The following is a 24,562-nucleotide window of genomic DNA, read 5'->3' as shown; positions in this document are numbered from 1 at the left end:
ACTAATGTTCTTTAGGGAAGGAAACTGCCACCCTTGTCTGGTCTGGCCAACATGTGACTCCAGACCCACAGTAATGTGGTTGGCTCTTAACAAATAGGGGTGAGCAATAAATGCTGGCCTAGCCAGTGAAGTGACGCCCTCATCTCGTGAATGAATAAAGAAAAAAAAAACCAAGGATGTGTATCGTTGTCGGCTGGATATTTGTTTGTATTCAGTTTCCTAAGTTGTAATACTGACTATTTTCTTCCTTATAATCTCTTCTCATCTGATGCAATTTTCTGCCCTTTACCTCCCATCCATTTCAATGTAGGTATTTTTGATGATTCATTAGTGTTACTTTATTGCTAAGAAAATTTGATATGAATGTAATTGGCAATAGATTTTGAGTTCAGCCAAATGATCAATTTTAGTTGGAGTATCATATACTGAGATTGCAGTGAAACTTTTGAAATGAACCATCTCTGATCAAAACTGGAATTTCCAAATCTTAAGTACTATATGTTGAGCCTAATTTGATGCTAATGATTGGAGCATATCATATTAAGTTTCTCTCAAACTGTTTCTTGTTTTTGTTTGGTGTAAGAAGCTTTTTTTAGAAAAACCTAGGACCAAAGAAAAGGTTATTACCTTAAATTTAAGGATCATTTTTTAATATTTTCATTTTCCTTACCACAGTGAGAATACGTTGATTTAGATAGAAGAGAAAGTTGTTGGTTCAGCAGAATTTCTGTTTAATGTTTGAATTAATGACATTTTACTTGCTATTGTTAATGACTAGTCATGTTCTAATTTCTCTAAAACCACTTCACATAGAAAAATTGCGGTCAGAAAAGGCGAAAAGAAACTTTGAGAGTTTTTCTGGTGCCTGGATAATCAATGTTGCAGTGTTGTGTTACATGTGGGTCTGAGTATGTCCAAATCTTTGTTTTATGCTTGATCTGAGTGAGTATTTCATTGGCAAGGCCAGAATTTATTGCTCATCTCTAACTGCCCTTGAGAAACCAAGTTTTCCAGGATTTCTGCAGCCTTTGGTTTACCCACATAGCTGTAGAGTAGAATCATAGAATCACTACAATATGGAAAGAGGCCATTTGGCCCATCAAGTCCACACTGACCTCCTGAAGTGCATCCCACCCAGAACCCCCACGCCCCCCCCATCCTGTCTCCATAACCGTACATTTGCCGTGGTTAATTCGCCTAACCTGCACATCTTTGGACTGTGGAAGAAACTGGAAAACCCAGAGGAAATTCATGTAGACACAGGGAAAGCATGCAAACATCCACGCAGATGGTCACCCAAGACTGTTATTGAACCGGATGAGGTAGCAGTGCTAACCACTGAGCCACCAATGAGGGAGGGGGCTCCAGGATTTTGTCTTGGTGGCAGTGAAGGAACAGTGGTACTCTTTACAATCAGGAATGGTATCTGACTCGGATGATAACTTGCCGGTGATGGAATTCCATTCCTGGTGTGGAATGCAAGTTTGTAAGGTGCTGTTTAAGGAATCTTGGAAGTTGCTGCAGTACATCTCGCAAATCTATACTCAGCTGCTGTTGTGCATCGGTGATGGGATGAGTGCTTTAAGGTAGAGTGCCTTGGAACTGTAATTCATTCAGCCAAATAGAAAATATTCCATTACTTTCCTAATATATATGCTGTAGATTGACAGGCTTTAGAAGATCAGGAGGTGTATTACTTGATGCAGAATCTACAGCCTCTGACTACTTGTTATTTATCTGAGATATCATGTTAATTTTCTGGTCATTATTTTTTAAGAAAAGGGCTGTTTGTTGAGTGCAGCCTCATGGATGTGGTCGAACTCCACAATATTAATCTGTTAATATTTATTATGACATCAGCTGCATCTATATAGCACAATGCTTTTCAGGCTGCATGTAGCCCTGTGTTATAGTTTCATCAGATTAGTACCTGATTTTTAGGTATGGCTGGTGCTGTCTCTTTCTTGTATATGCCTTTGTATGCTCTTGAGCTGGTGTTGATTCTGTGAGTACTATTGGTAGCATGGGAGATATTCTTCGCCAAGGTTAAAGATCATGGTTGAATACAATTATGCTGCAGATGGCCCACAGCAAAGGTGTTGCATCAATTTTGAATCTATCTAACTCTACACGATCGTAATGTAGCACGACACAATGGATGACGTAGTAAGAATTGTTGATGCTGCAGTCAGAAATAACACCGTGTGGAACTGGAAGAACACAGCAGGACAGGCAGCATCAGAGGATTAGGAAAGTTGACGTTTTGGGTCAGGACCCTTCTTCAGAAAATTCTTCAGAATTTCTGAAGAAGGGTCCCGAACCGAAACGTCAACTTTCCTACTCCTCTGATGCTGTCTGTCCTGCTGTGTTCCTCCAGCTCCACATGGTGTTAACAATGAATGATATCTTCAGTTTGAAAGTGTCAGTACCTTGTAATTTTCATTCAGACTGATTCAGGCTGCAAAGTTCTGTATTGTCACTCCTACCAGATTCATCTAAGTCAGGTAGAGTGGTGAGAACGTTGAATAGGTTTTTTCGACTTGCTTCTCTGAGTCAACTTGATCTGTGGTGGTGTTATTGAATCACTCTTAATAATGAGACAATTAAGTCCCCTGGCTGGACTATGTCCTGTGCTTTCACTACCCTCGGTTCGCCTTTCAAATTGTATTCAACATGGAGCTACTGATGTGGGAATGTGGGAGATCATATTCAACTAGCAGTTTGCTTGTTCATATGTGACTGAAAGTCATTTGACTCCATTCCAAATCTTTTGATCTGGGTTGGAAATTTTGAATCTTCATTGGATGCTCTATCTCTGACCCAGATCGGGCAAAATGTTGCCCATTTAGTTTTACATTTTTCTGGCTGAACTTCTGAGGCAGTAGCTTTCGCAATCAAAGCAATCCATGCAGTTGTCATTGGAGTAATTTGATTCCAACCACCTGCAACCCCCTTTTTTCTCCCCACCCCACCCTCTACTTAGACTTGTCATAGTCTGTGGTCCAAATTCCGTAAAGCCATTTCAGTGTCTGAGTGAAACCGAGTGTGTAAGGCGTGTAAAAAGGGATACGATGCAAGGTGGGTCATTGACAGGTGGGTGGGTGAGAGCTTAAGGTAACCTGGCAGGTGTCCGTGGAGGTGGTGTCTGTTTAATAGCTTCCCAGGAGTTGGAGCAGGCTTTAATTTCTACCATTAGCTGGATAACTATTAAGGTTGTGGACTTGGCAGGTTTACAAATACTAGGTGTTGATGGAATGTTTAAACTTGCAGACTAGGTTATGCAGGTAATCACAGGATTTCTCCCGGTCTGTTATGTTGCAATGTGTAAATATGTGGAAGAAAATAAATAATAATGACTTATTAATATGGAGACATGAAAAGCCTTTAATAGCTCATGGGCATATCAACTCTTAACAACTTTTTTCACCTCCCTGCTTTCCTTACCAAGGAATTTTCATCCTAAAGATTAATGTGAATGTTTTTTAAGATGATTTCAGCATAAAGCCCTGAATTTGTAAAATTATTGTTTTTTCAATGAAAGAACATTATTGTATATTACGTAAATAAGCCTAGCATTTTAAATCGATTATACAAAACAAAATCCTTTTCCAATATCAAAGTGGGAATTGTGTTGCTATGCAACAGTTATGAAATTAATCTGCAGAATACTAATGAATGGCAAATGAATTTATTTTTTGAATGGTATAGTGTCTAAAACTGAAAGAAATCATTTACTTTAATCAAATGTGGTCAACATTCTTCATTTTTATTCATTGTGATAATGTTTAGCTGATTTATATGAAGTTGATCTGTGGATTCTTAATTTTCTTTTCTCACTGGCATGATCATTTTGCTTCTGTAATAAAGAATTATTTGCTTACCTCGTATTTATATTATATTTGTATGAACTGCACTCGTATTGTGAAGCCTGGAGTTTTCATAGCACGTCGATGCTTCCTAGAATTGGAGAATGTTACAACATGGGTAAGGTTTTTTGTATCCATGTCACCTTTTTGCAAAAGCAATTTGACTCATCCCACTCCCTGGTCCTTTCTTTATTGACCTAAAGTTGTTTTATCTTCAGGCACTTCTTGATTCCTTTTTGAAAGCTATGAATGAATCTGCCTCTGCCACCCTGTCAGTGCAATCTGGACCCTGACCACACCCTGCATGGGAAAAAAAGGTTCTCCCCTTGTCACATTGCTTTTTTAACCAATCACTGTAAATTCTAAACCCTTCTGAACAAGATTCTGAACTCCTCCATTTGTTTAAACAGTTTTTCTTGATCTGTGATAACACAGCGTGGAGCTGAAGGAACACAGCAGGCCAGGCAGTATCAGGAAGTTAATGTTTCAGGTCGGCCTGCTGTATTCCTCCAGTTCCACACTGTTATCTCTGACTCCAGCATTAGCAGTTTTTACTATCTCTTTCTTGATCTGTGCTGTCTTATTTCCCTCTGTTGTTGGACTGGCTAAGGAAACAAGGGAAGACCTTTGAAATAGAAGCTGAGATCGTGAACTTTGGGCCTGCTATTCTGTATGCACCAAATGATAGGAATGGCCAAAGAGAATGGTCCCATTCATGTTGCACCTTTCTTATGTAATGACCATATCTTTTCACTTCTTTGTTCACTTGATTGCAGACTGAAATTGTAAAAGGACCTTTTCAAAAAAGCAAGAATTCTGTAAAGATTTGTTGTACTTTATAAAGCCAATCTACCAATGATACTTCTCAGTACTGTTTTTACTATTGTTTGTTCAACCAGTGGGGAAAGTTAAATTGCAAGTGAATTGGTATCAAGCAGTGTGTATGAACTGAGATCCAGCCAGCAACAAGTAGCTGATTGGTCTGTTGGAGTGGTGATCAGTTGTCAGTGTCAAGCAGAAGGATTTTGTCAGGAGGTACATAATTGGTTCCCAGGTGGCTGAATAGTTGTGGGTGTGAACAGTGCAGCCAGAAGCCTTCGGACTTCCAGATGGGAAAGTGGAGTCCTTTTCTCTGCTGTAAAAAGAATTAAAAACCTGGAGAAGGCCACTTTATTTTCTTTCTGCTGTAAGCAATACCTTCTAATCAATAAGTTAAAGTGATTATAATATGTGAATCAGTTGCTCTGTGATTCTTTCAAGGAAGTGAAAAATACCTGGAGAAAGGAGGAATCAACAAATAGCAAGCCCTGGTGAATCAAAGGGTCATCTCAGAGCACCCTATCAACTGGGATCATTGAACTACCTTGCCATGTTTTCTGTCCACCCATAACACCAATTTTATTTTCTGTCTGCGTCTATTTGTATTTGTGTTCAAGTGTGTGTTTATAAAGGGTTACAGTTTTAACTAGTAGATTTATATGCCAGTGGTTCATAATTGTTTACATGCAGCTAAATTTTATTTGTATTTGTAATAATTAATAATTCTTCTGAAGTACAGGAATCTTATCCATGCTTTTTCAACCAGGGCCTAAAATCCCAGGTCAATTAGGGAATTTTGCAGTCTACTGCAAACTTTTGTGACAATTTCAGGAACAGTGGGACTGGATTTTCAGTGCAGTACCCCAATCAGAACACTTGATCAGGTTTGGTTTTGTTTTGTTTTGAGATTCCTCAGATGTTTATTTCCCATTTGCTATTTTCCTTTTGCATGCGAGTTAAAATTGACTATAATATGGCTGCTGAACAGTTAATTTCAAATATTTGTAAAATGTCTCTTCAGAGTCTTGTGTAAAAGCAATTCACTCTAACTTAATTTTGTGGAATCTAGATTTTTCACTAGTACAGTCATAATGGATGTAAGCATATCCATGTATGCAAAATATTGGTTTGACTGTTTCAATTGCTGTGATTTGGTCTCCCCAGGCTCTATGAGCAGCTTTGCTTGTAGTCACAAATGCCAGAGTTGTTTTATTTGGTTAAAAGTCAGCTACCTTGTTGACATTTCAGATATTAAAAATATCCAATCTCTGCTTTTAAGCTTAAAGTGATGGCCTCATAACAGTTACTGTTATGCTATTGGTGGTTCGCAAGCCAGACACTTAACTTGTGTGGCTTCTTGCCAATTATCAACATTTTAAATTGATCTGATTTCAGACTATGGCTGTATTGAATTTCATATCTATAACAGAGTTTCAGAATCTGCTAATGTATACCATGTGAGACACCCAACCCTTTAAATTCCTACTTCGAATACAAGTATTCTTAACAGATTACCCAGTGGATGCAAGCACACTTTGGAAAACTATTACAAGTCAGATGTTTTGGCAGTTGCAAACCATGTTGGCCATGTTTCATGTGTAGTTCAACACCTCATTCTGAGCATTTCTTGGAAATTTTCAAGGAAAACATATGCACGTTATTTGCAAAAGAGAACAGGGTGTGCTTATTTAGAAATTTGACATACAATTATTCTTTGATCAGGGTTGTATTCCTGCTTGCTCCTCCCTCCCTTTAAAGTGTGCTTTTCACTATTAATGATGTAAAAGCTGATATGCTTTAACACTACTGCCACTAGGAGGAGCACAAGAATGGCCCGGAAAACTTTGCACAAGACCTTTCCTCCCTGCTTGTGGGCAGAAATAATTTTGCAAAAGCATATTTGTATAATGTAGAAATTATTGGTAAAATTGCAGTTCACTTTTCTATGTCACAAAGACAACTGCTGCTCATAATATCGTCTAACTTGTTAATTGTGATTTAAATGAAATCTTCACTCTCCTCAAGTAAAACTGTGTGCAGTACTACATTCAAATTGAATAAAACATGATAAAAATTATTTTAAATGTATTTCTGAGAGAACCACTTAAAGGAAATTGTATGCTTCATTTCATTTTAGTTGAGCACAATGCAACTTTTGACACAACCAATTTGAATCTCAAACAATGAAGCTATAAACCATTAATGATTTTGACTCTGATTTTAATCAAAAATATTCCTAATCTACATTCTTTATAATATTTTTGCCTCATTCTTTGGTAGTTGTTTTGATCTGCTAGTGAATAAATAAAATACCCAAAATTAAGCATGTGAATTAAGGTATAAAGATAACATTTCCAAACATGCAACACTCATGTATAAAGGATTAAATACCAGTAGGGGCAGCATTAGTGTATGGAGTTGTAGTGCTGTTTGGAATGGCAGAATGCCATTTCATTTGATTATTTGTTATATTTTTATTGACATCTCCAATTCCTCAATATCCATGTTGGACATTACAGTTTCTGCTTTTAGTATTTACCAAATAGCCAGGTTCATTATTTCAAGAATCTCTTACTTTAAGACAAATATTGTACTGATACAAATGAAGTAGTCATAGACTTACAACAAATAGGGCTGTTCTCTCATTAGCAAGAGATGGCTCGTGGTGATCACTACGCCTCTGGCAAGGGGAGAGGTTGAGAAGGAGAATTTTTCATTGTAACTTCAGTTGATTTGGGAATTGAACTCGTGCTATTGGCATTATTCTGCATTACAAACCAGGTGTTTGAGCTAAACCAACCCCTGACATAAATATTACCCTTTTAAAACTGTAATTGTTTTTTTCACGTTACTTCGTTTTAGACTGTGTTACGTTGGAAGATTTTGTTCATATTTTAACTGTTTAGACATTGCTTGCAGATAACAGCTGGCATAGCTTTTTATGTATGACAACATTTTAAAGGACTTTGTACCTCTCATCTGGTTTTCAGTTCCCTAGCCTGATTTAAGTGTTCGCGTTCAGAACAAGTGATTTACAAACTATATTCGTGTTTACTTTTAAAGTTTTGAAGTTGATTGCATTTTCATGTTTGGGTAATTAACACAACATGAAATGAATAATCTGTTTACTCTCTCCATGAATTGGTTACCTTTTCACATAAACTGAAGAGTTATTTCTCACTGCAAGATCATGAATGGAACAGGTTCTGTGACAGGCAGATAACTCTATTCATTGATCAAATATTGTGGTAATAATGAACATTGTCCACAAAATATTCAATCAAACGATGGGGTATTTGAGTGTTTGACGAGTTTAATTCAAGAAAATATGCTTTCTCAATAAATTTCTGTTAACTAGCACCTATAAAAGATTTCAAGTCGAAGATAAGACAGAAGTGAGAAGTGGGTGAGAGGAAATCTATGCTTTAGAGGGACTGCTTTAGAAAGGGGATGCCTGAAACTTAAGATAATTTCGGACTTCCAACAACTGAAACAACAAAGGATTAGAATTGGGGTGGAAGTTGGTGTTGCTTTATTGAAATTTGTCTCTGGGAAAAGACTGATAATTTGCTGTAACGCTTCTGGTATTTAATTGGTCATTCATGATTTTAAAGGTTGTTAGAGTGTAACTTCAGAATGATGTTATTTTGAATATACGTCCAACATGTTCTGTCAAACCAGTTATAGTTTGTGATGTGAAATAAATACTTGCATTTGAAATTCAGAAGTACTGAACTGTTCCAGTTAACTACTTCATTTCATTTCCTGGTTGAATATACATATCTATCCTCATTTACAGGCATACTGTTTCAGTGTAGTGTCACTATGTATAATATTAAACTACTTTTTTTCAGGCTGGTCGAAAAGAAAGGGGTGACGCACTCAATGCTGCAATTGACAAAATGACTAAAAAGACGAGAGACTTGCGCAGACAGGTATGCTAAATTATTGAAAGAACCGATAAAAAGAAGCATTTCTTTTAAACTGTTACTTTGTAGATCATTTTGAATTTTAAACAATCATGAAAGTGGCGAGTTTATAATTGTGCACAAAACCAGTTGAAAAACAGTGTTAACCAAATGTCTAGGTATTCAGCAATTTAAATCTTGTGTGAAACTTGAATATATTAACAAGAGCTTAAAATTCTATGGGGCCAGTCTTCATCCTCTCTGACGAACGAAAGCATCCCACACAGCTTCTGAAACTACTCCTGCATTAGCCCATGAAAATTGGAAGTTCCAAGATGCACATAGGGTCCTGGCGTACTTTGTGTTAAAGCTTAGAATAGAAAAATAATTAAATAAACTTAATAAAATTGGAGTTTGTCTCTGCACAGCTGTGGCAGAAAACTAATGAAAGCTTCAGTCTTGGTGACTGTATCAAAAGTAATCACAGTTAAAAGAAAATATTAAAATTGATTTAGTACTAATGGTTATTTGAAACTACCCTGATTTCTATGTTTAACTGTGCATGCTTTTTTATGTGTAATTTATATGATATCCAGATTGAATATGGCCTGTGCAGCAAAGATGTCATGTCCATTGACTTTTCTTCTAACATTGCTGGTTGCACTAAAAACTAACACAAGTGAATGTCGCAATAATTATTTTTGCTTTCTGCTAACAATGAAACACCAGTTGCATATTATACAGTGTGGCAGGAGTACCATCCAAGTCTGCATTCCGAAAGCAGGTTGTGTTTAAAAAATGGTCAGCTGGTTAAATTCATACTTAAAAGTACATAATCTGGAGTTGGAACAATTCTAGTTTGGGCAGTCTTTAAGAAAATGTGAGACAACAAGGTGCAGGGCTGGATGAACACAGCAGGCCAAGCAGCATCATAGGAGCAGAGATTGTTATTGTTGTGATTTTTCTGTCTCTGTAATCTTTTAATATAGAGAACTGATTAGAAGCCACATCTATCTGAAGTTATAATGTGATTTTAAATATTTCAAAATGATGGCAGTTAAATTCTGGTGCCTGGAAAATTTTTTGAGGCACATAAACGCCTACAATCAGAATCTGTTATTGGTCGTCTTACTAAGCCTTGGCTCATTAGCATCATTTCCACCTCTAATACGTGAGGATCTGCATTTAAAGCCCATACCCAAGATTTGAACACAGAAATCTAGCTGATATTCCAGTACAGTACTGAAATGTGTCACACTGACAAACATGCTATTTTTCAGATAAGATATTGAATCGAGGAATGTTCCGTGGTGGATATTAAAGATCCTCCTGCATGATTCAAAGAAGTACAAATGATTTGTACGCACACTTTCAAAGATACATACCTCAATGAATGTCACAACAAAAAATCTGGTTATTATGTTACTGTGTGAGAGCTTGATGTGTGCAAATTGAATGCAGCATGTTCCACGTTACAGCAGTGACTCCAGTTCAAACATAAACCTCATTGCCTTTAAAGCATATTGGGATATCCCGAGGCCAAGAAAGCTGTTATATTAAAGCAAGTCTTGTCTTTCTTTCCAGCTTCTTTATTCAGTACTGAAAGGTTATTAAATTATAGAATAATATACTTCAATTGATTAAAGTATAATCAAATAATTAAAATATTGAATTGAGAGCGCAGCTCAATTGTTTCATAAATGGTGATGAATTAATGATTAATTACTTGCAAAATCACCTATTTTAAACTAGAGAGAGGTTTTATTCTAGAAATAAAATGAATCGCTATCAAGAGATTGGGAAAGAAGATATCCAAAATAGGACTGTGGTCCAGACTGAAAGGGTGACTATCCTCTGCTTAAGTGTAAAGGCATAAAATGGTGACATAAGGCTATTTGTTGCTTTAATGACTAATTTCCTAAGATTGATGTGAGGGACTTGTAACTTGTCTACTTCATGCTCTGTAAACTTTTATTATCCATTTAAATGTCTGTCCCCTCTGCTGCTGCTCCTCCCTCCCCTTATTTGGGTATTCTTACAATCCCACTATCTCTTTAAAATGTGCCATGAGAAAGCTGGATAGATTTGGTGGAGCTCAAGTCTGTGCCTATGCTGCACTTTTTCCATAACCATTAACGAAGGACTTAGCCCACTGCCCTAGCTGATATTTATTCCTCAATCAACAAGTAAAAAACACTTTAATTATTTAACTATCACGTTTGCTAGTCATGAGAGTTTGTGTGCACAAATTGGCTGTTGAATTCTTTACATCAGTGATGACGTTTAAAAAAACTTCATTGGCTGTAAAATGCTTTGCAAAGTCTTGATGAGCTTGACATAACTACATGTCTTTGTGAATTGAATGTGACAGTCACCGTTTCCCAAACATTCTCTTAGCATCACATTCCTCATTTCTTCAGTTAAGGGAACCAAATCTAGCACCACATCCTACCTTTATTAAAGGTGCAGTACGCTGATTAAGCAATATGGTAACCGATACCTTGAGGTTTTCTAATTCGGTTCAGATAAACTCTGCCACTGTTTATGAAAATGTTTCTTGATTTGACTAAATCTGCTATGATATCTTGGACTTAGTTCTTCTATGTTGCAGTGTGCTATTTGTTTTGCTACTAATTAGAATGTGATCTTAAAAGCTCCTTTTCCTTGATAAATAATCCCAGAAATAATGAATTTGAGTTAGATTAAAGGATTAGAGGCGGTCAGATTGTTCTATTTTGAGGAGAGAATGCTAACAGACATTCATGGTGGCTTAGTGGTTAGCACTGCTGCCTCTCACAAGGGACCTGGGTTCTAAAGTCTTCAAAATCTGGGGCCTGGACAGAGTTGATAGGGAGAAACTGTTCATATTGGCAGAAGAATTGAGAACCAAAGGGCACAGATTTCAGGTATTTAGAATAAGCAGTGGCAACGTGAAAAATGTTTTTCACTAACAATTGATTTGGCTCTGGAATCCATTGGCTGATGAAGTGTTGGAAGCAGGGTCCGTTGCGGTTCTCAAAAGGAAATTAGATAATTATCTGAAAAGGAAATAAATGAGCAGAGCTGTGGGGAAAAGACAAAGGAGTGGTTCTGAGTGAAGTGTGCCATTAGATGGAGAGCATAGACACGTGCTGATTCTATACCTTGTCCAACTGTTTTCATTTCTGTCTCTTACTGCACACTTTGACATAATCGTTACAATTGGATGTCCAATTTAGCTATCTGTTTTAATATGTCCTGGGATACTTAGTGGAGGTAGGAAGTATGCATGACAGATAATAGTGGAGGTAGGAAGTACGTATGGCAGATAATAGTTGACAAGATGGTACAAATAAGATTTTGAGGTTCACTTCAACTTTAGTTGCAAAACCTAAGACAACAGTCATTGGTTGTCTCAAACCTAGGTGTCACATTAACAGCACTTTCAAACCCACAGCCGCTTCCAGAAGGACCAGCGCAGCAGATACATGGGAATGCCACCATCTGCAAGTTCTCCTCCAAGCCAATAACCATCCTGACTTGGAAATATATTGCTGTTTCTCAGTGTCACCGAGTCAAAGTCCCGGCAATCACTCCCTGACAGCATTGTGGGTCTACCTTTAGCCCATAGACTGAAGTGGTTCAAGAAGGCAGCTTGCCACCAGCACCACAAGGGCAACTAGACGAAGGCAATAACTACTTACCCAGCCAGTGATGCCTGTGTACCATGAGTGCCTTTTTACCCCAAATAGCCTTAAGTTTACATTAGCTTGAGCCATAGTGTCTTTTTTAAAAAAAAAGTGGACAAAGAAACATTGCTTTCAATCTGGGTCAAATGGCTGCTATTCCTTAAAAAGGTATTTCACAACGAATCCCAATCAAACACAATGTAATTTAATTCCTTGCTTAATCAAGTCAAAATTATTGAAAAATAGTCTAATCTTACACATTGTGTTCTGTAGTCTTGTAATCATGATCACCTAGGGGGATCCTTTGTCTTCCATTCACAAAAATAAAGAAAAAGAGCAGGAGTAGGCTATTCGACCCTTTGACCCTGTTCTGTCATTCTGCATGTCATGGCTGATTCCACTGTCTCAATTCCATATTCCCACTTACACCCCGTACCCCTTGCAGGTGTTGGGGGTGGTGGCGAGTGGTGGTGGTGGATATTTTACTCTTTAAAATCTAAGAATATACCTGTATCTTTCTTGGATATATTCAGTGACTTGGCCTCCACAGCCGACTTTGGTAGAGCATTTCACAGGTTCACTACTGTTTTGAGTGAAGCAAGTTTTCCCTCATCTCAGTCCTAAATGGTCTACCATGTATCCTAAAATTGTCCCCTGGTTCTAGGACTCTCCAATCAGGGATGGCATTCTCTCTGGATCTAGTCTATCCAGCTCAGTTAGAATTTTATATATTTCAATTGGATTCCCCCTCATTCTTCTAAAATCCAGTGACTAGGGATTGGTTTGGGTTGTTTTCTTTAGAGCAGAGAAGGTGGGTGGTGGATGGATCCATTTTTGAAGTGTATTAAATTGATGGACAGGATGATTTTGATGTGTCAGTAATAAACTGGGCATAATTTTAATGTGAAGGGTAGGAGGCTGAGATTTCAGACTAAATTTTTTCATCCAGAGAAATAGAGATCTACAGCACAAAGAAAGGTCTTTCGGCCCATCCTGTCTGCGCCAGTCAAAAAGCAATTACCTAACTATCCTAGAGATAGTAGGAACTGCCGATGCTGGGGTCTGAGGTAACAAGGTGTAGAGCTGTATGAACACAGCAGACCAGGCAGCATCAGAGGAGCAGGAAAGCTGACATTTTGGGCCTGCATCCTTCTTCAGAGCGTCCAGACCTGAAACATCAGCTTTCCTACTCCTCTGATGCTGCCTGGCCTGCTGTGTTCATATAGCTCTACACCTTGTTACCTAACTATTCTAATCCGTTTAGCCCTTTGTATGCCTTAGCATTGCAAGAGTATATCTAAATATTTGAATGTGATGAGGGTCTCTGCATCTACTACCTTTACAGGCAGTGAGTTCCAGATTCCCACCATCCTCTGGGTGAAAACGTTTTTCCTTACATTCCGTCTAAACCTCCTGCCCTTACCCTAAATCTATGCTCCATGGTTGTTGATCCCTCCATCAAGGGTAAACCTGTTTCCTGTCTACCGTATTTATGCGCTTCATAATTTATGCATTTCGAACATGTCCCCTTTCCAGAAGGGCCCCTTCTGTACTGTATGACTTTATGAATACAGGCCCAGTTAAACCAATCTCTGCTTCGAGACAGTCCTGCAATGTTAATCTCACGCTAGTGAACCTTCACTGCACATCCTCTGTGGCACGTATTTCCTTTCTTGGTCGGCAGACCAAAACTGCATGGAGTACTCCAGATCTGATCTCACCAAGAACTTGTATAACTGCTGTAGGACATCCCTACTTCTGAACTGAGACCCTCTTGCAATGAAGGCCTATGTTTGCCTGCCTAATTGCTTGCTACATCTGCCCATTTATTTTGAAAGACCGAGTGAATACTCAAGTATAAAATTTCGACACTTGGAGTCCAGCTGCAATGTTTGAGTGTTTTTTTTACACTTCCTTGTGGGGAATCAATGCTGTGTAATCCAGGTGTTTCTTCACAGAGGCTCAAAATGAACACAGTTTGTATGTTTCATTATCAATTACAACTAATGACATTAGATGGATGAAGTCTGCAGCACAGTGGCCTCTAGGCTCATAACTGTATTGCTGTACAATGATATTTTGGTAATTGCATTAGAAACTTGATATTGTTTTACCAGAAGCAGCAAGAATTATGTGTTTATTTTGCAAAAAAGTTTTACAGAAGTAAAAGGGTGCTCTTTGGAGCCATCTGGCTGTGTGATAGTGGCCTTCGCTTCTTAATTAGGTTTTCCTGTGTCTGTCCACTTGTTTAGAATATGGGGTATAGCAGGTTACTTTGAACTAAGTCCGTTTGTTATTTGCAAATCTTTATCTGAGCTCTTTGCACAATTCAAGCTGTCTTCTGGCACTTTCCCCAACTGATCAAGAATCTATCAGCCAATGAGCAGTTTACAGACGCTAGGGAGTGTGATGGATGGCAGTTGCAAGAAGGTAGAAAAATCATACATACAGTCAGGTAGATGGGTTACCTCGAGGAAAGGTAGGAGAGGGAGGTGGGTAATGCAGGAGTCTCCTGTGGCTATCCCCATCTCAAGCAAGTATGCTGTTGTGGAAAATGTAGGGGGTGAGGACCTCTCGGGAATGTAGCACCGACAGCCAGGTTTCTAGTACCAAAACTGGCTCTATTGTAACAAGGGCTGTGTCAGGTTCCAAGTGAATGATTGTAATAGGAGACTCTCTAGTCAGAGGCACTGACTGACGTTTCTGGAGCCGACAATGAGACATCAGAATGGTGTGTTGCCTCCCTGGTGCCAGAGTCAAGGATATCTTGGAGAGGGTGCAGAATATTCTCAAAGGGGAGAGGGACCAGCAAGAGATCATTGTACACATTGGAACTAACAATATAGGAAGGGAAAAGGACGGGATTCTGAGGAGAGAATATAGGCAGTAATTTGAAAAGTAGATCCTTGAGTGCAGTAGTATCTGGGGGGTAGAACGAAGGGAGATAGTGAGAAAAGAGATCAGTCTGCAACTGGTGCAGTTGGGAAAAGGAACAAGTCAAACAGTTAGGGCAGGCAGGAACAAAGCGGAGAACGAGGTAGGACTGATAAATTTAATCGTATTTATTTCAATGCAAGAGGCCTAACAGATAAGGCAGATGAACTCGGAGATAGCAAGAACTGCCAATGCTGGAGTCAGCATCGATACAGTGTGGAACTGGAGGAACACAGGTCAGGCAGCATCAGAGGAGTAGGAGATTCGACGTTTTGGACCTAAACCATTCATCAGGACTGGGGAGGGGGAAGGGATCTGGGAAACAAATAGAGGGAAAGGGGTGGAGCTGGAGAAGGTAGGTGGAATGGCGATAGGTGATACAGGTAGGGGTAGTGGGGATTGGCCAGTGGGAAGGGTAGGGCTGTAGACTTGCTCGCCGAGGTAGTGTGTTTGGTTTCAGATGTTTCGCATCCTGCTGGGTAACATCGCCAGTGCGCCTCCGCTGAAGCATAGGTGTTCTGTCCTGCTTGTTATTTATACGCTTTGGTTTGCTGGGATGGTTGGCATTACTTTGGATTCTGTTTTTCGGTGGTTTGTATGTCAGGGTCCAGTTCGATATGTTTGTTGGAGTTCCGGTTGGAATGCCAGGTCTCCAGGAATTCCCTAGCATGTCTCTGTTTGGTTTGTGTTATTATGGATGTGTTGTTCGTCGAGTTCATGTGTTTCTATGTCCATGTGTATTGATACCAGTAATAATTGGTTGTGCCTCTTGGTGGCTAGTTGATGTTCCTGTATCCTTCCTGTCAGTTTTCTTCCAGTTTGGCCTGTGTAATGTTTCTCGCAGTCCTTGTGTGGTATTTTGTTTATTACGTTAGTTTTATTGGTTGTGGGTATGGGATCCTTTACATTCGCCAGTAGTTGTCGCAGGGCCATTGTTGGTTTGTGGCCTACCTGATACCTAGGGGTGGGTAGTCTTGTGATCATCTCTGATATGTCTCTGATGTACGGTAGGGTGGCTAATGTGTTTGGCCGTGTTGTTGTTCTTGTTGTGGTCTGTCGTGGAGGTAATGGCTTTTTGGGTATCTATTCCTTTTAAAAACTCTGTATAAGTGCTCCTGTTGCACGAAGTAAGTGCTCCTGTTCCACTTCGTGCAATTCCAGATTGCTGCAGGGTGTTGTGACTGTTTGAATAATATCCTGATTCAGGTCCGTTTATGGGTTTTGGGGTGGTTGCTGAAACAATCAGCAAAACAAACAACCTAAAAAGAAGCCAGACAGATCCGACACACCATGCTTCTATGGACTTTCCAACGTACACAAGCCAGGGGTCTCCCTCAAACCCATTGTTTCACCAGCAAGCACACCAACATACAGACTAGCCAAAGAACTATAACAGGAACAAATACTTCATTGACAACACAATGCACTCTATCCACTCCTCACAGGAACTCCTCAACATCATCAAAGACACAAGAATAGAAGAGGACAAGATAACGATATACTTCGACATAACAGTACTATTTACATCCATAAACATCGACCTAGCCAAAGTGACAATTGCCGCACTACTGGACAAATCAGGAAGGCAGGCATCCCATGTCACCAACAGCATCTACAAGGACAGTACCCTGAAACTGCTGGATCTGTGCCTCTCAACCCACTTCACCTTCAACAACTGTATATTCAAACAAATCAACGGGACGCCAGTGGGATCCCCAATATCAGGACTGATCGCGGAAGTGGTAATGCAAAGGTTAGAATGAGCAGCGCTCCCCATTATATAACCCAAACTCTGGATCGGCTATGTAGATGACCCTTTTGGAATCATAAAATCCCTACAGTGTGGAAGCAGGTCATTTGGCCCAACGAGTCCACACCACCCCTTGGAAGACCATTCCACATACATTCCTACCCTATCCCTGTAACCCTGCATTTATCCCATGGCTAATCCCTGGACACCTATGGGCAATTTAGTATAGGCAATCCACCTAACCTGCACATCTTTGGACTGCGGGAGGAAACCGGAGCACCTGGAGGAAACCCATGCAGACACAGGGAGAATGTGCACACTCCACACAGACAGTCACCTGAGGCTGGAAACAAACCCGACGCTGTTAACTACTGAGCCACATTGCCGCCCTGAAGCTTACTACACCTGGTATTCCCAGGCCGTCTCCCATCCAAGTACGATCCAGGCCTTAGTCTGCTTAACTTCCAAGATCAGATGAGATCGGGTGTTTTCAGACTACCTTCGTGATTATCAAAAGCACAAGACTAGAAGAAACCCGCCGACGCACAAGCAACTTCCTCACCAGAATAAAATTCCCAAAAGAAGAAGAGAACAATAACCGACTACCCTTCCCAGACATAATGGTAGAATACAAGAACAACGGGGAACTCCAGACTAGCGTATACAGAGCCACCTCATATACAGACCAGAAACTTAATTACCCCAGCAACCACCCCAACACCCATAAATGGAGCTGGATTAGGACATTATTTAAACACATTGCAGCATTCTGGAATTGCGCAAAGCAGAACAGGAGTGCTTGTACGGAGTTTTTAGAAGGAATAGATACCCAAAAAGTACAACCTGCCATTACTTCCACGACAGACCACAACAAGAAGACACAGCACGGCCAGACACGCCAGTCACCCTACCGTACATCAGAGACACATCAGGGATGACCACAAGACTGTTCAGACCCCTTAGTATCAGGGTAGGCCACAAATCAACAACGGCCCTGCGGCAGTTACTGACGAATGTAAAGGATCCAATGCCCACGCCCGATTAAAACTAACGTAATACACAAAATAAAAACCATAAGAACTGCAGATGCTGTAAATCAGAAACAAAAACAAAGTTGCTGGGAAAAGCCCAGTAGGTCTGGTAGCATCTGTGAAGGAGGAAACAGTTAACGTTTCAGGTCTGGTGACCCTTCCTCCGAGCCTTTCCTCAATTCTGAGGAAGCGTCACCTGACCTGAAACGTTAACTCTCGTTTTTTGCCTTCACAGATGCTGCCAGACCTGCTGGGCTTTTCCAGCTATTTTGAAATATACAAACTACCATGCAAGGACTGTGAGAAACATTATATATGCCAAACTGGAAGAAAACTGACTGAGGTGTCAGTGGGGGAGCACTTTGGGGCTGGTGGCCATAATTCTATTAGTTTTAAAATAGTGATGGAAAAGGATAGACCTGATCCCAAAGTTAAAATTCTAAATTGGAGGAAGGCCAATTTTGACTATATTAGGCAAGAATTTTCAAATGTCGATTGGGGGAGGATATTCACAGGTAAAGAGATGGCTGGAAAACAGGAAGCCTTCAAAAATGAGATGAGAAAGTCCAGAGACAGTATGTTCCTGTTAAGGACAGGGCTGGGAGGTATAGGAAATGCTTGATGATTAGAGAAATTGAGGTTTCGGTCAAGAGAAAGGAGGAACCATATGTCAGGTGTAGATGGCAGGGATCGAGTGAACCCTCAGAGTATAAAGGCCGTAGCAATGTATAAGAGGGAAATCAGGAGGGCATAAAGGGGACGTGAGGGTGCTTTGGCAAATAGGATTAAGGAGAATCCAAAGGGATTCTACAAATACTTTAAGGGTAAAAGAGTTACTAGGGAGAGAATAGGGCCCCTTAAAGATCAGCAAGGCCGCCTGTGTGTGGAACTGCAGGAAATGGGGGAGATACTAAACGAGTATTTTGCATCAGTGTTTACTGTGGAGGAGGATATGGAAGCTAGAGAACTTGGGCAAAGAAAAAGCAACATCTTGAAAAATGCCCAGATGACAGAGGGAGAGGTGCTGGACGTCTTAAAATGCATAAAGGTGGATAAATCCCTGGGACCTGATCAGGTGTACCCCGGAACTTTGTGGGAAGCTAGGGCAGTGATTGCTGGGGTCCTTGTTGAGATATTTGTATCATCGATAGTCACAGGTGCGTGCCGGAAGACAGGAGGGTGCCAAACGTGCTGCTACAATTTCAGAAAGATGGCAAGGAAAAGCCAGAATAGACCGGTGAGCCTTATGTCAGTGGTGGGCAAGTTGTTGGAGAGGATCCTGAGGGACAGAATTTACATATATTTGGAAAGACAAGGATGGATTAGGGATAGTCAACATGGCTTTGTGTGTGGGATATCATGTCTTACTAGCTTGATTGAGTTTTTTGAAGAAGCAACAAAGAGGATTATTGAAGGCAGAGCAGTGTACTTCAGTAAGGCATTCAACAACGTTCCTCATGGTAGACTGGTTAAAAAGGTTGGATCACATAGCCATTTGGATGCAGAACTGTTTTGAAGGTAGAAGACAGGGTGGTGGTGGTGGTAGGTTGCTTTTCAGAATGGTGGCCTGTGACCAGCAGTGTGCCACAGGATTGGTGCTGGATCCATTGCTTTTTGTCATTTTATATAAATGATTTGGATGTGGACATTAGAGATTGTTTGGTAAATTTGCAGATGAAACCAGATTGGAGGTGTAGTGGACAGCGAAGAAGGTTACCTCAGACTACAGTGGGCTGAGGAGTGGCAGATGGTGTTTAATTTGGATAAATGTGAGATGTTGCATTTTGGGAAAGCAAATCAGGGCAGGACTTGTATACTTAATGGTGAGGTCCTGGGGAGTGTTGTTGAACAAAGAGACCTTGGAGTGCAGATTCATTGTTCCTTGAAAGTGGAGTCGCAGGTAGGTAGGATAGTAAAGAAGGTGTTTGGTGTGTTTGCCTTTATTGGGCAGTGCATTGAGCATAGGAGTTGGGAAGTCATGTTGCGGCTGTACAGGACATTGGTTAGGCCAGTATTGGAATACTGCATCCAGCTCTGGTCTCCCTGTTGTGGGAAGGATGTTGTGAAACTTGAAAAGGTTCAGAAAAGATTTACAAGGATGTTGTCAGAGTTGGAGGGTTTGAGCTACAGGAGAGGCTGATTAATCATAATCTCATAAAAGATAGAAGCAGGAGTAGGCCATTTGGCCTGTCGAGTTTGCTCCACCATTGAATAAAATCATGGCTGATCTATCCATGGTCTCAGCTCCTCCCATCTGCATTATCCCCATAACCCTTAAACCCCCTACCATACAAAAATCTATCCAACTGTGTCTTAAATATATCTAATGAAGCTGCCTCTACTGCTCCCTTGGGCAGAGAATTCCATAGATTCCCCACTCTGCGAAAAGCAGTTCCTCCTCATCTCTGTCCTAAATCTATTCCCCCTAATCTTGAAGCTACGTCCCCGAGTCTTAGTCTCTCCCACCAATGGAAGCAACTTGTCTGCCTCTATCTTATCTATCCTTTTCATAATTTTATATGCTTCTATAAGATCCCTTCTCATTCTTCTAAATTCTAGTGAGTACAGTCCCAAGCAGCTCAACCTCTCCTCGTAGGGTAACCCCCTCCTCTCCGGAATCAGCCTGGTGAGCCTCCTCTACACCGCTCCAAAGCCAGTATGTCTGTCCTTGAGTACGGAGACCAGGCGCACAATATTCCAGGTACGGCCTCAACTGTACAATTGCAGCAGAACCTCCCTCCTCTTAAATTCAATCCCTCTAGCAATGAAAGTCAATATTCCATTTGCCTTCCTGATTACCTGTTGCACCTGTAAACCAACTTCTAGCAATTCATGTGCAAGCACTCCTAACTCTGTCTGCACAACAGCATGCTGTAATCTTTCACCACTTAATTAATAATCTGATCTACTATTTTTACTTCCAAAGAGGATGACCTCACGTTTACCAACATTGTATTCCATCTCCCAGACCCTTGCTCAATCATTAACCTATCTAAATCTCTCTGCAGACTCTCCACATCCTCTGCACCGTTTGCCTTTCCACTCAATTTAGTATCATCAGCAAACTTAGATACACTACACTGTGTCTCCTCTTCCATATCATGAACAGTTGTGGGCCCAACACTGACCCTTGCGGCGCTCCACTCGCCACTGATCTCCAACCGGAGAAACACCCATTTATGCCAACTCTCTGCCTTCTATTGGTTAACTAGTCCTCTATCCATGCTCATAGACTCCCTGCAGTTCCATGCATTCTTATCTCATGGATGAGTCTTGTCGAATGCCCTCTGGAAATCCAAGTACACAACACCTACCTGTTGCCCTCTATCCACCGCGATTGTTATATCCCCAAAGAACTCCAGTAAGTTTGTCAAACGTGACTTCCCTTCCTGAATTTATGCTGCATCTGCCTGATGGAATCCTTTCCATTCAGATGTCTTGCTATTTCTTCTATAATGATAGTCTCAAATGTTTTGCCGACTACAGACGTTAAGCTAACTGGCCTGTAGTTACCTACCTTTTGCCTACATCATTTTTTTTAAACAGCGGGGTGACATTTGCTGTCTTGCAGTCCGCTGGGACTTGCCCAGAGTCCAGTGAATTTTTGGTAAATTACCACAAACTCATCTCCAAAACTTCCACCATTTCTTTCAGCTCCCTGGGATGCATTCCATTAGGACCAGGGGACATAGCTATCTTTAGACTCTCTAGTTTGCTCAACACTACCCCTTTAGAGATAAAAATTGAATCGAGGTCCTTGCCTCTCATTGTATCCTTAACATAATTCTTTTGTATCTTCCAGTGTGAAAACTGACAAAATAGTCATTTAAGGCCTCAGCCGTTTCAGCATTTCCCAATATTAACTCCCCCTTCTCATCCTCCAAGGGATCAATGTCCACTTTAGCCACCCTTTTCCGTTTTATATATTTATAAAAACTTTTCCTATTTGTTTTTATTTTCTGTGCTAGTTTGCATTCATAATCTACTTCTCTTTATTGCTTGCTTCATGATTCTTTGTTGCTTTTTAAAGTTTTCCCAATCTTCCTGTTTCCCACTACTCCTGGCAGCTTTGTAAGCCTGAGCTTTTAATTGGATGCCTTCCTTTGTTTCCTTAGTTACCCAAGGCTGGCTCTTCCTACCCCTGCTATCCTTGTTTTTGATCAGAATATACATCTTTTGAGCCCTGTGAAATATCTCTTTAAAAGTCTTCCACTGTTCTTCAACTGTTCCACCATACAACTTGTGTTCCCAGTCTAGTTTAGCCAACTCCTTCCTTATCCCATTGTAGTCTCCCATGTTTAAGCATAGAACCTGGTTTTAGATGAGAGTATTTCACTCTCCATTTGTATCCAAAATTTGATCATACTGTGATCACTCTTTCCGAGAGGATCCCTCTTACTAATTTTGCCTGTCTCATTACATGGGACCGGATCGAAGATTGCATGGTCCCTTGTAAGCTCGGTAACATGCTGTTTAAGAAAGTTATCACGGATGAGTTCTATGAACTCCTCTTCAAGACTACCTCACCCGATTTGATTTGCCCAATCAATGCGCAAGTTAAAGTCCCCCATAACTACTGCCGTTCTGTCCTTACATGCGTCAGATATTTCTTGATTTATTGCCTGTGCCTCTGTAGCATTATTACTGGGCAGCCTATAGACTACTCCCACCAGTGATTTCTTCCCCTTACTATTCATCGTCTCCACCCAAATGGATTCAACATTTTGCTCCTTAGATCCAATATCATCTCTCACTATTGCCCTGAACTCATCCTTAATTAAGAGCGCGACCCCACCTCCCTTACCTTCCTGCCTGTCCTTCCGAATTACCTGAAACCGTTGGTAATTTAGTTCCCAGTCATCACCACCCTGCAACCAAATCATACCCCTTTGTACTGATTGCGCAACAAGTTCATCGACTTTGTTTCAAATACTACGGGCATTCAGAAAAAGTGCCCTTATACTCATTGTCCCTTTAGAATCTAGTAATCTTCTTGTCTTTAGCATTTGATTCTGTCCTCCAATTTTATTTTTTTCTTCTCTAATTTTTGCTCTGGTCTCTGCATTACATTCCTCTGCCTTTCTGCGTGGGCACCCATCCTTTTGCCATTTTAGTCTGTCTTTCCTCAGTCTCCCTGCTCATTGCATCAACCTTTTCACAAACTGATCCATCTTCTGACCTAACACTCTGGTTCCCATCCCTCTGCCAACCTATTTTAAAGCCTCCCCAACAGCTGTAGTAAACCTGTCCACAGGGATATTGGTCCCTCTTGAGTTCAGGTGTAACCCGTCTCTCTTGTCCAGGTCATATCTTCCCCAGAAGCGATCCCAATTGTCCACAAATCCAAAACCCTGCCCCCCTGCACCAACTCTTCAGCCATGCATTCGTCTGCCATATCTTCCTATTTTTGCCCTCACTAGCGTGTGGCGCAGGTAGCAATCCAGAGATTACTACCCTTGAGGGTCCTGCTTTATAGCTTCCTTCTGAGCGCTCTGTATTCACTTATCAGGACCTCATCCCGTTTCCTAGCTATGTCATTGGTGCCAATGCGTACCACGACTTCTGGCTGCTCACCCTCCCCCCTTAAGAATGCCGTAGACTCGATCCGAGACATCCCTGACCCTGGCACCCGGGAGGCAACACCCCATCTGGGAGTCTCATTCTAGTTCACAGAATCTTCTGTCTGTTCCCCTAACCAATGAATCCCCTATCACAATCGCTCTCCTCTTCTCCCCCTTCCCTTCTGAGCCACAGAGCCAGACTCTGTGCCAAAGACCCGGCTGCTGTGGCTTTCCCCTGGTAGGTTGTCTCCCCCAGCAGTATCCAAAGTAATATATTTATTATTGAGGGGAACGGCCACAGGGGATCCCTGGACTGGAGGCTGTTTTCCCTGGAGCATCAGCGGCTGAGGGCTGACCTTACAGAGGTTTATAAAATCATGAGGGGCCTGGTTTAGGTGAATAGCAAAGGTCTTTTCCCGAGGTGGAGGGAGTTCAAAACTAGAGGGCATAGGTTTAAGGTGAGAGAGGTAAAATCTCAAAGGGATCTAAGGGACAATTTTTTCACACTGAAAGGGTGATGCATGTATGGAATGAGTTCCCAGAAGAAGTGATGGAGGCTGGTACAATTACAACATTTAAAAGCCATCTGGATGGGTATAGGAATAGGAAGGGTTTAGACGGATATGGGCCAAATGCCAGTAAATGGGATTAGATTAATTTAGGCTATCTGCTTAACATTGACGAGTTGGCCAAAGGGCCTGTTTCCCTACTGTAAATCTCTGACTCTAAGTAATAATTAAGTACACAAACCTGGTTGGCGCTTCGTGTCAACCTAGATCTGAATGTCAGCTACATTAGGGAAAGCTGCATATTCTTAAAAATCTTTCTTTAACTTTTGTGATGATTCTGTGAATAGCAGCGTTTGATTTCCAGCATGCATACCCAGTAAGGCATAATAAACCAAATAAGATAACTGGTCTGGAACGCTGTATGCATCAACTGAATGTTGCTGACTGTTTACAGTAAGGTGTGGAATCATACCAAGGGAACTTGAGACACATTTGATTACAATTCTTGCCCACCCA

General features: G+C 40.8%; 1 protein-coding gene and 1 pseudogene across 1 annotated transcript in view; one reads left to right on the top strand and one right to left on the bottom strand.

The window, feature by feature from the left end:
• The window catches only part of ctnna1 (catenin (cadherin-associated protein), alpha 1), a 145,838-nt gene that overhangs the window by 89,564 nt on the left and 31,712 nt on the right, over positions 1-24,562 (top strand). Inside the window, exon 7 of the mRNA XM_048603943.1 lies at positions 8,540-8,620. Coding sequence (XP_048459900.1) covers positions 8,540-8,620 — 81 coding nt within the window. The remainder of the gene's footprint in view (positions 1-8,539; positions 8,621-24,562) is intronic.
• Positions 17,339-17,457, bottom strand: LOC125484603 (annotated as a pseudogene).

The sequence above is a fragment of the Rhincodon typus genome, chromosome 12 (genome assembly GCF_021869965.1).
Source record: "Rhincodon typus isolate 14 chromosome 12, sRhiTyp1.1, whole genome shotgun sequence".
In the NCBI taxonomy this organism is placed as follows: Eukaryota; Metazoa; Chordata; class Chondrichthyes; order Orectolobiformes; family Rhincodontidae; genus Rhincodon; species Rhincodon typus.
Note: the sequence above shows the minus strand (reverse complement) of the source record. Positions and strands in the feature narration are given on the sequence as shown.